Below are 13637 nucleotides of genomic sequence, written 5' to 3' on the forward strand. Positions count from 1 at the left end.
GAAAGAGCGAGAAAGATTGTGTGAGCTAGACAGATAGCAAGCAAAAGAGCCAGAGAGAGAGAGCGTGAGAAAGATTGTGCGAACTCGACAGAGAGCAAGCAAAAGATCCAGAGACAGAGAGAGCCATAGAGCGAAAAAGATCGTGCGAGCTAGACAGAGAGCAAGCAAAACAACCAGAGAGAGAGAGAGTGAGAGAGCGAGAAAGATTGTGTGAGCTAGACAGAGAGCAAGCAAAAGAGCCAGAGAGAGAGAGAGAGAGAATGAGCGAGAAAGATTGTGTGAGCTAGACAGAGAGCAAGCGAAAGAGCCAGAGAGAGAGAGAGCCAGAGAGAGAGCATGAGAGAGCCAGGGAGAGAGAGCATGAGAGAGCCAGAGAGAGAGAGTGAGAAAGATTGTGTGAGCTAGACAGATAGCAAGCAAAAGAGCCAGAGAGAGAGAGCGTGAGAAAGATTGTGCGAACTCGACAGAGAGCAAGCAAAAGATCCAGAGACAGAGAGAGCCATAGAGCGAAAAAGATCGTGCGAGCTAGACAGAGAGCAAGCAAAACAACCAGAGAGAGAGAGAGTGAGAGAGCGAGAAAGATTGTGTGAGCTAGACAGAGAGCAAGCAAAAGAGCCAGAGAGAGAGAGAGAGAGAATGAGCGAGAAAGATTGTGTGAGCTAGACAGAGAGCAAGCGAAAGAGCCAGAGAGAGAGAGCCAGAGAGAGAGAGCATGAGAGAGCCAGGGAGAGAGAGCATGAGAGAGCCAGAGAGAGAGTGAGAAAGATTGTGTGAGCTAGACAGAGAGCAAGCAAAATAGTAAGAGAGAGAGAGAGAGAGAGAGATTGTGCGCTAGACAGAGAGCAAGCAAAAGAGCCAGGGAGAGAGAGAGAGAGAGAGAGAGCGAGAGCACGAGGAAGATTGTGTGAGATAGACAGAGAGCAAGCAACAGAGCCAGAGAGAGAGAGAGAGAGAGAGAGCGAGAGAGGAGAAAGATTGTGTGAGCTAAACAGAAAGCAAGCAAAAGAGCCAGAGAGAGAGAGAGCGAGAGAGCAAGAAAGATTGTGTGAGCTAGACAGAGAGCAAGCAAAACAACCAGAGAGAGAGAGAGAGCGAGAGAGCGAGAAAGATTGTGTGAGCTAGACAGAGAGCAAGCAAAAGAGCCAGAGAGAGATAGAGAGAGCGAGGGAGCAAGAAAGATTGTGTGACCTAGACAGAGAGAAAGCAAAAGAGCCAGACAGAGCCAGAGAGAGCCACAGAGAGCCAGAGAGAGCCAGAGATAGAGAGAGAGCCAGAGAGAGCCAGAGAGAGCCAGAGAGAGGCAGAGAGAGCCAGAGAGACCAGAGAGAGCCAGAGAGAGCCAGAGAGAGCCAGAGAGAGAGCCAGAGAGAGCGACAGAGAGTGAGCGAGCCAGAGTGAGAGAGCCAGAGAGAGATAGAGAGAGAGAGAGCCAGAGAGAGAATGAGAGAGTGTGAAAAGAGGGATAAAGAGAAGTTCTTCATAAACGTTGGGTAGGTACCTGGCAGTGACATTACGGTACTTAATATGTACTTCTCTACCCACCCCAAAGCTTTTCTACTAACACTCCCACCCTGTCAGAGTACCATACAGTGCCTCTAAATGGGACATACGATTCGGTTGAAGGCAAATTTTTCAATAAGCTGCCCTATTTCAACATTCCAAAACCCACAAAGGGCATCGCCTTTCACCGAATGAAAGGTGCATTGTCCACCTGTAACCGTATATCTCACTGGTGTATCGAGGAAGTTATACAGGTCATTTCCACCCAAATTGGAGTAAAGAAAAGCGAATAAACTTTACCTGTAAAAAGCAAATTGTAATGCTGCTGGATTAACTGCTGCCAGAAAAGCCAGCTCAGAATAAAGTAGGAAATGAAAAACGCAGGATTCCAGGCCCGCGGAACCCAATGTTCATAATATCAGATGTGCAAAATTGATGGGACCAGGCACACTGAGACATGGGAATATATTATGTTATATAATATATATTTATACTGTTTGAAACTGTACATAACACAATTAACACATGAGGAAAGTGTGAGCAAACGGTTTGGGAACAAAGAGTGGGATATCAGTAGGCCTCAGGGGGAAAAAAAGGAGGGTGGTGGGAGGTTGGGAGAGGGAGTCAAACATCTTCTCCAGCAGGCAGTCCGATTATGTACAACCACTGAGTGAAGTGGTGCCAGCGGGAGGCTTGGACCTTTCAGCGCAGAGGCCTAGCGCACTTGTGCTTGATAATTCTCCTTCATTGCCCCTTCCTCATAGTCCACCTGGCAGAGGATCATGTTGTTTTTCAGGAAGAATTTGTCACCGACGCAGAACCTGAGAAAAGCAGTTGAGATTGGGGGAAGAAAAAGCACAAACGCAAATTGATTAATCGCATCTTCGAAAGCACAGAATGAAGTACTTTTAATGTGGCACAAAAGCAAAGGGAATTTAGATCCATATTTATATCGAAGAGGTGGGTTCGACTTGGCAAATTGAATGTTAAATTTTCAAAAAGCCGTTAAACTCATTCCAGTTGATGACACCTTATAGTTCAAAATATCTTATATAAACTACTCTAAGCAACTGTTACAATACAAAATGGGACCGAAAAGGAATTTGATTGCGCTTTTGCTGCTACTAGTTGAAAATAAACAAGAAAGAGCAATCAGAGATTGCAAACCCTCGCCAGGATGTATTTTCAGTGGTTTTTAAGGCTTTTGTGTTAAAACAAATATGGCGGCCGAACAACGTGACCGATGACGTCACCATTATTTTTTTTCTAAACTAATTTATTCCGAGATTATGCTCAAGAAATTTAATCTCGATCGGATGAAGTTTTGTACTTGTCGAATTATGACGTCATAATGGAGGCACCTATGACATCATGATTAACACATTTTATTCCCCATGGAGAGTTCTTTACAATGAGCCATGTCTCAATTTTTTCTATTGAGCGCTTTGTGATATAGAGGTGCAATTTTTTTCGATTTTTCCAAGATGGCGGCCGAACCACGTGACCTATGACGTCATAATTATCATAAAAAATTATACAGGTGGAGTTGCACCTATGGTGAAAATTTCCTGTTAATCGGACCAACTGTTGCAGAGAAAATCATATTTATTCTGTGCGGACAAACAAACAAACAAACAAACAGACGTCAGACAAACGGACTCAAATGCAATACCCTCTCCTCAGGCGAGGGTAATGAATAAATCCATATCTCCATGTATTCACAAGAAAATGTTTGATCGGGGAGATGTCATGTCTCTATCCCACTCTGTGCTTCAAGTGGTTATTATTCACGTGCTTACTGCCACTGGACGCCAGGCTTTGATCTCACCCCTCTACAATTAGATCAAATAACAGGCCACTCCATCTATCAAAGGCTTTGCATTTAAAACATAAGAAATTTACCATCTGATTATAGATTGGAAATAAATAAATAAATTACTAGCTGCCTTACCTGTTGTAAATTTGAGACCACGTCAGTACCTAAGCATAATATGGTATGTGTTTGTGAGCATTTGGGTTTCAAATATTTTCAAACGAATGTTTCAACCGTCTAAATGTTCAATAATAAAAAATCGCACCTGCGTCCGAAGGAAGCGGTACACTACATGGCCAAAAAATGTATCTTGTGAAACATTCCAGGCGCATATAAAAGGCCCCTTTATGTATGGCACACTACATGGCCAAAAGTATGTGGACATCCAAACATCACACCCGTATGTGCTCATCGAACATCTCATTCCAAAATCATGGGCATTAATATGGAGTTGGTCCTCCCTTTGCTGCTATAACAGCCTCCACCCTTCTGGGAAGGCTTTCCACTAGATGTTGGAACATTGCTTCCATTCCATTCAGTTGGGATTTGCTTTCATTCAGTTGGGATTTGCTTCTAAAAAAAGCAAGGTCAGCATCTGAAGTGATGTCGTGGTCGGGTGATTCCGAGAAGAAAAGGTGGATATGCCGCATCATGGCTATCGCGTTCCGAGTCGCCAGGGATCAGACGCCGGGAACCATATCCCGATCCTGGGTTGCCAAGTACCTGAACAGGTCTGAGGACTTCATCAAACGCAACTGGAACCGTGATCCCTTCGTTTGCGAGATGGACAGCCGGCCCGAACAGACAGCACAATGTTTGTCTCAGGAAAGCAGGGATATCATCATTGAGTCGCTTGCCAAGGAGAAGAAAAGCATTCGAGGGCTCCAAAAGGAGATTGAACGGGTTCGAGGGAAGAAGAAGAGCTTATCAAGTATCCACAGGTTCCTTCAGTCCATTGGCGCAAAGGCTTTTCACCAAATTCCAGCACCGAAGCTGACGGAGAAGAACGTCGAGGATCGAATGTGGTTTTGTGAGTTTTTGAGCGAGTGGACCTCTGATGATTTTATTTTCCTGGCCCCTTCTGATGAATTTTTCATTTATAAGGCTCGACGTCCCAACTTCCAGAACGACAGAATTTGGGCTCTTCACAATGATGACATTCCACAAGAACTCAAGATTCGAGAGAAATCGAAGACAGCACGGTGCGTTGGCGTCTTCTTGATGTTCACAGCGAAAAGGCTGATGTGGGTCATCAAAGAGCAAGGACAATCATGGGACGGCAAATACCTCCGAGACGTTGTGCTGACCCGCCATATTATTCCGTTCTTACGGAACCCAGGAAATGTCCTCAGCATCAAGGAGACCACGTTTCTGCACGACCGAGCCCCGTGCATGAGCGCGCTGGTGACCCAGAATCTTCTGAAGGCGAACAAGGTCGATTTTTTCGGAAACGATGAGTGGCCGGGAGCATCGCCTGACCTCAACGCCTGTGAACATTTGGGGGCGATACTCAAGGACAGAGTTGAACAACGCCTCCAGAACACCAGGGAAGAGCTTCTCACTGCTTTGACTAACGTCCTCGAAGATATGGAGTTCGATCGTGACTTGTTTGTGTCTCTCTTGGAATCCTACCCCGTGCGTTTGGAGGCAGTTCGGTCGGCGGGCGGTGGGCACACCAAATATTGAAGCAAAGCTTTGAAACTGTGCACATGAGATGTCGAATAATAAAGCTTTTTTCCCCTATTCGTGGTTTCTCCCTACCTCTCCTACGTTGGGCTGGGCAGGGGGGGGGGGGGGGCTAAGGTGCTGGGACACCCTGTACATTTGAATACAAATAAATCAAACAATTCCGGAAGTGCACGAAGTTGGTAGTACGGCTTCTTCTTCTTCCTGATCGGCATCACACTTAACTCAGAAACGTGATGAACGCCACATTCACCCACCAGCATATATATGAATCCCCTTCCTCTCTTGCCACCCCCTTCCCCCATCCCTCCCCCATACCCTCCCCTCCTCTTCCCCCCCTCCCCTCCCCTTCCCCCCCACCCCCTTCCCCCCCCCATCATACCCTCCCCTCCTCTTCCCCCCCCTCCCCTCCCCTTCCCCCACCTCCCCTCCACCCCCTCCCCCGCCCGGGAACGCCGGGTACTTCTGTTAGTATGTAATAAAATTTACAAATACTGTATTCAGATCTACGGCTATGACATATCAGCTGCTGAACATGAAGTATAACATTTGAACATGCTTTGTTTTGTTTTTTGTGAGGGAAATGTGGGCAGTGTTGCCTTTCATAGATAGCATTTTAGTGCCCATCAGAAGTGGACGGCCCTTAGCATATGAAGAATGTATCTCAGATTGTGTGCTGCCGGGCACTGTCTGAAAACCGATGTACCATACTTCCTTCCGAGTCACTATATTGAGCCAACTGGAACGCGTAGATCATTTTATTTAATATTTTTGGCAAAAATCTTACCTACACTCTCCAAAAAGGGCTCTCCAACAATGTCTAGTGACATGGTAATTTGACTGACAAAAGCGAGGTTTGTTATAAGAAATGAGAATCCAAGTCCTAAACACTGCTGCCTTCAGCCATATTTGAACCCACAACGCCTGTGCATCCTTACCATTCAGCGGATTTAACCGTAAACTCATTTGGCAAGGATAATCTACACTATGATACAAAAGCAAAGCTAGCAGCACTTTTGACCTTTAAAAGCAATTTATTTTTCCAATTATACAAAATTGAGACCTTTGTGAAAGACGAGGGCCAATGCAAAGGAGGGTAATGGCATTGAAGGTCAATTTTGGGCTTCTGCACAACTTGGTCTTGCGACTCACTCACTCGTTAACGTCGTATTCAATTTCTCTTCCTCACTATTGTGATAAAAATATATGCGAGATATCTCGTGAAGATGTATTGATTTTGTGAACTTCATTTTGGTTAAAGACTCACAAATGCTGGGGTTTCCTTTCAAATAAAGCTTGACGAAAATGCTTTTAGCGATGGAGAAGTACGAATGGGTACATAGAAAAGCTTGCGTCAGGAAAGGACACCAATGTCTACTAAGCCTGAGATCTGTCCATTGTTTCCACAATCGACAAAATAATTAAAAAGGGTTCTCAAAGCACCATTTTCAAAGAGCTGCACCGTATCGAGTCAGTACACTAACAACCACCAGACCCACGTCATACCAAAATTCATGTATGGATCAAGCATAAAATCTTGTACAACTGCCAGACAATGGTATGAGGAAGAACAGCACAAAATAGTACATAACATTGACACATTGAATTGGCTTTGCTGTAAAGATGATTAACTTATTACTTGCATATTGGCAAACCGAAAAAGGCATAATGGCTCGATGAAGGGCTAACAATTTTGATTGTGATTCATCCAATGAGAGGCAAATAAAAGAAATAAAAAATAAAATAAATGATATTATAAAAAGAAAAAAAATCAATAAATATTAAACTAAATAAATAAAATAAACAATATTATTTAAAAATAAATAAATAAATAAATCAATAAATAAATAAAATTATATAAAAATAAAGTAAATAATAAATAAATATTAAAATTTTTAAAAATAATTATAAAAGTAAAATAAATAAGTAAATATGAAAATAAATAAATAAAATAAATAAATAGTATTATAAAAATAAAATAAATAATAAATAAATATTAAAATAAATAAATGCAATTATGTATAAAGGCAAATATACAAGAACACCTTTCATAAATGTTCCAAGATATGAATTTTTTTCCGGAGCAGATTTTCACTCGATTGGTAGCAAAACGACCACATCGAGGTCTCAATACTTGACATAATAACGTTTCAATCTATGGGTTGTTGTTGTTGTTGTTGTTGTTGTTATAACCCATATAATCAAGGACTCCACTACTTTCCATTCAAAAACGACAGACAGGAGCTATTACACAGAATAATCAACAAATACAAATCTCTGAAAGAACTTCACAAAGACCATTCCCAGGGAGTATTTCAAAGGTCCCTAAATGGAGGCATCATTGGGAATAAGTGTTTCTTTACAATAAAAGCTCGTGAAAGGATCTGTGCAAATTCTCAAGCCATGGCAAAACACAACAGCAAGGACAATATATCTATTCCAATGCCGGCAGAGCAGATTCAGAAACATCAAGGGTGAAAGGAAGACTGAAAAGATACTTTTGTTGAGAAACCTTGATGTCGTCTTTGGTGAGATTTTAGAGATATATATTTATATTGCGGCCTTCACCTTCACATAGAACAGTTTTTAAAATGCCTCTGGAGACTCGAATTGTGACATGCAGGGCATTGAAGAGTAGCATTATACACAGACAGGTAGCTATGGCCAAGTGTACAGAAAAAACAAAATCAAGGTGGTATGCATACAGCGGTGAAGGTAAAGTGTATGTAAATATAAAGTGTCCTCCATAAGTATTGGAACAGTGAAGTCAAATTTATTACTACTGCTATATACTGAAGAAATTTGGATTTGAGATCAAAATATGAATATGAGGCAAGAGAACAGAAGGTCAGCTTTTATTAATTGGTATTTCTATGTATAGATATATTTTACCATTGTAGATCAATAGCACTTTTTATGTTCAGTTCCCATATTTTAGATAAGCATACAGTATGTATTGGAACAGATTAACGAAAGTAAATTAAAGTAGTAGAATAGTTTGTATTTGGTTGCAAGCAAACAAGTGGAACATGTCTTTCAATCCTGACAAATCTCACACTCTTACGATGTCTCTCCGAAAAGACCGACTGGACAACCCTCCCATCTACTTTCTGAATAATCCTCTCCAAGAAGTTCTGTCACTCAAGCTTTTGGGTCTCACTATCTGCCATGATCTTTCCTGGGAAAACCACATTTCCAAGCTTGCCTCCAAAGCCAGTCGCCGACTGGGCATCCTCCGTCGTGCGAAGTCCTTCCTTGGCACACCTGAGCTCCTCACCACATACAAGGCTTTCATCCGCAGCTCAATGGAGTACTGCTCTCCCCTCTGGGCTGGTGCTCCTGCCTCACATCTAGCTCGTCTTCACGCTGTTGAAACCAAAGCGTTCAGAATCATTGGAATCTCCCGCGATGACACTATCTTCGAGGGCCTTTCACTTAATCACCGCAGGCAGGTTGGTGGTCTTTCCGTCTTCTACCGACTCCTCTCCGGCCTTGCTCCCCCAGCTCTCTCTGGGCTCTGTCCCCCAAATATTCCTGCAGGTCACACAAGATCTGCCTGCAACCCTCTTATGGTTAAACTGCCAAAATCAAGACTCTCTGCTCACCTTCACTCCTTCATTCCTCTTTTCTCCTGCCTCTGGAACAAACTCCCTCACTCTCTTCAATCCCACTCGTCCCTCCAGGTCTTTAAAACGGCTGTTCACCACCATCTCTTATCTTCCCCAATCCAAAACCTTGATCTTTTCTACCCCCGCTAATTTCACCCCAAATCCACTTTTTTGAGGTGACTCTTGACTTCTTTCCTGGAAGTCCTTGGTGTCCTTGTGTTTATACCTATCCTGCCTCCCCCCAGGCCCTCTCCCTCCAAAAACATCTCCCGATGTCCCTGTTCTCAAATGTTGTGTTTGTGTGCTTCCTCCCCTTGTCTCCCCATCTTGTCGACCGCTCCTCTTTTTATATACTTTGTTTGCTTGTTTGTTTGATTTGTTTGTTTGTTAAATGTTAGCTCTTTCACGAGCCTCGACTCTGTATACAAAAATCCCTTGCATGTAATAAGTACATCAAACCTGTGACCCATCGACATCACCAAACTCTTGGTACACTGCATAACCAAAAGTATGTGGACACCCGAACATCACACATCTCATTCCAAAATCATGGGCATTAATATGGAGTTGGTCCCCCTTTGATGCTGTAACAGCCTCCATTCTTCTGGGAAGGCTTTCCACTAGATGTTGGAACATTGCTGCAGGGATTTGCTTCCATTCAGCCACAAGAGCATTAGTGACGTCGGGCACTGATGTTGGGCGATTAGGCCTGGCTCACAGTCGGCATTCCAATTCATCACAAAGGTGTTCGATGGGGTTGAGGTCAGGGCTCTGTGCAGGCCAGTCAAGTTCTTCCACACCGATCTCGACAAACCATTTTTGTATGGACCTCACTTAGTGCAGGGGGCCATTGTCATGCTGAAATAGGAAAGGGCATTCCCAAAACTGTTGCCACAAAGTTGGAAGCACACAATCGTCTAGAATGTCATTGTATGCTGTAGCATTAAGATTTCCCTTGACTAGAACTAACGGGCCTAGTCCGAACCATGAAAAACATCTGTCAAACCGAGCTTCGTCCGATGGACTTCCAGATGGTGAAGCATGATTCATCACTCCAGAGAACGCGTTTCCACTGCTCCAGAGTCCAATGGTAGTGAGCTTTACACCACTCCAGCTGATGGTTGGCATTGCGCATGGTGATCTTAGGCTTGTGTGCAGCTGCTCGGCCATGGAAACCCATTTCATGAAGCTCCCGACGAACAGTTGTTGTGCTGACATTGCTTCCAGATGCAGTTTGGAACTCGGTAGTGAGTGTTGCAACCGAGGACAGAAGATTTTTACGTGCGACGTGCTTCAGCACTTGGCAGTCCTGTTCTGTGAGCTTGTGTGGCCTACCACTTTGCGGCTGAGCTGTTGTTGCTCCGAGACATTTCCACTTCACAATAACAGCACTTACAGTTGACCAGGGCAGCTCTTGCAGGGCAGAAATTTGATGATCTGACTAGTCGGAAAGGTGTCATCCTATGACGGTGCCACCTTGAAAGTCACTGAGCTCTTCAGTACGGCCCATTCTATTGCCAATGTTTGTCTATGGAGATTGTATGGCTACGTGCTTGATTTTTTTTTTATACCTGTCAGCAATGGGTGTGGCTGAAACAGCTGAATCCATTAATTAGAAGGGCTGTCCGCATACTTTTGGTCATGTAGTGTTTCTTCCTTTGAGATGTTTTACCAAGCCTTTACTGCAGCAATTTTCAGTTTTGATTGTTTTGAGGGCTTTCTAACTTTAATCTCCTCTTCAGCAAGTGAAATTCATGCTCCATTGGATTTAAATCAGGAGATTAACTTGGCCAGTCTAAAACCTTACATTTCCCCCCCTGATGAACTACTTGGTTGCATTGGCCGTGTGTTTTGGTTATTGTCTTTCTGCATGGTGAAGCACTTGCCCAGTGAGTTTGGAGGTATTTTCTTGCACATAGGCAGAAAAAATGTTTCTGTGCACTTCCAAATTCATTCTGCTGCTGCCATCATTAGTTCCATCATCAATAAAGATGAGTGAAAGAGTTCCAAAGGCAGCAATACAAGCCCAAGCCATGACACCACCTCGACCATGCTTCACACATGAGGTAGTATGGTTCGGATCATATGCAGTTCATTCCTTTCTCCACACTTTCACCTTTCTATCGCTTTGGTAAGGTAAAGGGTTATCTCATCTCATCTCACCTCGGTACTTCTTGGAAAATTCTAATCTGGCCTTTCTATTTTGGGTACTTTTTTTTTTTTTTTTTTTTTTTTGCATGCAAGATCGAGGCTCGTGTAAGAGCTAACATTGATCACAAAAGGACAACTGACACATAAAACATATGATAAAGGGAGCGGGAGACAAGATGAGGAGCAGGGACATCGGGAGATCTGTGGGAGGAAGAGGGCTTGGGAGGAGAAGGCATGGGAAGGGGGGGGTGGAGGGGGGGGGTGGTGGTTCGAGGATAAAAAAAAAAACACATGGACACTGCTAGGACTTCCAGGAAAGAAGTCAGTATTTCAAAAAAGTGGATCTGGGGTGAATTAACGGAGGTAGAAAAGATCAAGGTTTTGAATGGGGGAAGATTAGAGATGGTGATGAACGGCTGTTTTGAAGACCTGGAGGGAGGAGTGGGATTGAAGAGAGTGAGGGAGTTTGTTCCAGAGGTGGGAGAAAAGGGGAATGAAAGAGTGAAGGTGAGCAGAGAGTCTTGATTTTGGCAGTTTAACCATAAGAGGGTTGCTGGCAGATCTTGTGCGACCTGTAGGAATATTTGGGGGACAGAGCACAGACAGAGCTGGGGGAGCTCGGCTGGAGAGGAGTTGGTAGAACACAGAAAGACCACCAACCTGCCTGCGGTGAGTGAGTGAAAGGCCCTCGTAGGTAGCTTCATCATGGGTGCGGCATCTCCAATGCACTTCCACATACACTTACATACACATACACATACATACACTCACATCTGGGGTCTGCCTCGCAGGCACGCAAGACATCGGCCATTATAAAGTTTGCAGTGTTAGTGTGAGAAATCTCTGAGGATATCCCAAAGAATCAACAGCTCAGTGGGCTGTCGCCACGCAAGTGATGAGGTTCCTGGGTTCGAGTCCTGTGTTGAGTCAGAGTTTTTACACACCAGCCCCACGTAGGAATTTATTCCTGTTTGTTAAATTTATATATATATATATAATTTTTTTTTACAGTAATCAAAGGCTCATATAAAAGCTTCTACATATATCACATGCAGGCCAAAGGCCCTGTTCTGCACCAGCCTTTTGCGTGCATGTGCCGAAGGAAGTATCTGCACTTCTGACAGTGCACCTTCACATGGATTACAATGACATAAAGCTGATAATGGATGATCCTCATACCATCTGAGGTATAAGGCTGCCGAGGCAATTTTATTTGCCAAGGGGCACAATCCTGGAAATCGCTACTCCCACACAGGGTACACGACTGGCTCACTTTTCTCAGCAAACCCGTACTCATTTTTCCAACCTCAGAAGGATGACAGGCCGAGTCAACCCACCTTGTGTTATTTTGATATGGCTGCGGCTCTAACTCAGGACCTTAAGATCTGAAGCCAACTGACATTCACAGACCTACCTTTTAAAATAATTTATTTATTGGGTAAAGGTTTCCATTGAGCCACTGTACAGATACTGAGGGATGTTTTGTAAACTGCAAAAACTATATCAAAATCACCACCATTTTCCCAGTTTATACCTACCGAGTTTTAGTTATGAGAAGCTGGTAAACAAAATGGACACTACATGTTATCATATACATGTGAAGGCACAGCTAGGGAAAAAAAGGTGGGAGTGTAGTTATTAGAGGGCGGATGGCAGGGGTATGTATATTGAGCAAGTGGGAGGGTGCATGAAACATTCCACAGTATTCGCGAACGTAAATAGGTGTCTCCAACTGAAATATGTAGAGAAGACATTCTATGATGGAAAAAGGAAGTCCATGTAAATGCAGAAATCTCATCCCCATGCAATGTTACAGATCTCTCGGAGAAAGTTTCGTTACGAATGGTCCAATGGAGAGTGCCAACATTCTTCTAGCTTAAGTGTGTTTTTGCCATCACCCATAGAACAGTAAAAAGGTAAGATTGGTGGACAATGGCACGTGCCATGGCAGACTGACGACCAGGTGCTGTTTTGTCACTTTGGGTGAGTTAACCTGGAATGTGGATGAAAAAAAACCGAACAAAGCCAATTTCTTCATACAATAGATTACAAGGTTACACAAACGGTTTCTCAATAATTAGAGAAGTATCCAGTGCAAGTTGTGATTGGCTGAATGTGAGCCTAGGCCTAACTAGGGCAGGGGTGCATGAGAGGAGGAACACATGTATGGATCCATAAACAGGCTATGGTGCACACAGTCTAAGCCACACTTTGGGACGTTTTACATCAGTGATCTACACTGCCAAGGAGCAAAATAAATAAATAAGCAATGTAAAGAGAAACTGTTTGGTCGAACATGCAGGAGCACATAGGCAGTGGAGCAGGAGCAAATGTGTTCTACCATCTGTTTCCTCCGCGAAGTATCTGCACTTCTGGCATGCTCGGTTTCTTTTCAACCGCCAAATTCCACAATTGCTCAACATTTCCCTTTCACTTGTAGTGGCTTCTGTTTGCTACTTCAAGATCGAAATCCATTTTCCTACCTTAAGCAGAACAATTTTATTTCAGACAAATCTCAAGACGGCTTTGATGGGAATCTGAAATGTTGAAAGGTGTCATTTACATTTTGGATACAAAAAAGCAAAGTTCAGGGTGCGACACCTGGCTGACCTAGACCCTGCAGTTAAAGCAGCGCGTCATGATACCTTCGGATGAAAATTGGCATTTCTAGACACGCAGGGTCTTCCAACGCCACCATAGCATGCTTTGCACAATATGAGGGGGAGAGGCATTAACATAATAGATGTGAGACGCAGGCAAAAAAGCTACCATTAATTTTACTTCCATGGCCATTACAGTCTTCTATGTACGAAGATAACATTACAGAATGGACCAGAATGAGAGCAATAAGACAGTATATACAATTAAACAGCAGAGTG

At 43.5% G+C, this 13637-nt stretch overlaps 1 protein-coding gene across 1 annotated transcript in view; it reads right to left on the reverse strand.

Moving 5' to 3' along the window:
* Positions 1-732: 732 nt before the first annotated feature.
* The window catches only part of LMO3 (LIM domain only 3), a 174191-nt gene continuing 161286 nt past the window's right edge, over positions 733-13637 (reverse strand). Inside the window, exon 4 of the mRNA XM_068102580.2 lies at positions 733-2321. Within this exon, the coding sequence (XP_067958681.1) occupies positions 2216-2321 (106 nt within the window). The 3' untranslated portion in view covers positions 733-2215. The remainder of the gene's footprint in view (positions 2322-13637) is intronic.

The sequence above is a fragment of the Myxine glutinosa genome, chromosome 1, assembly GCF_964187855.1.
Source record: "Myxine glutinosa chromosome 1, kmMyxGlut1.1, whole genome shotgun sequence".
In the NCBI taxonomy this organism is placed as follows: Eukaryota; Metazoa; Chordata; class Myxini; order Myxiniformes; family Myxinidae; genus Myxine; species Myxine glutinosa.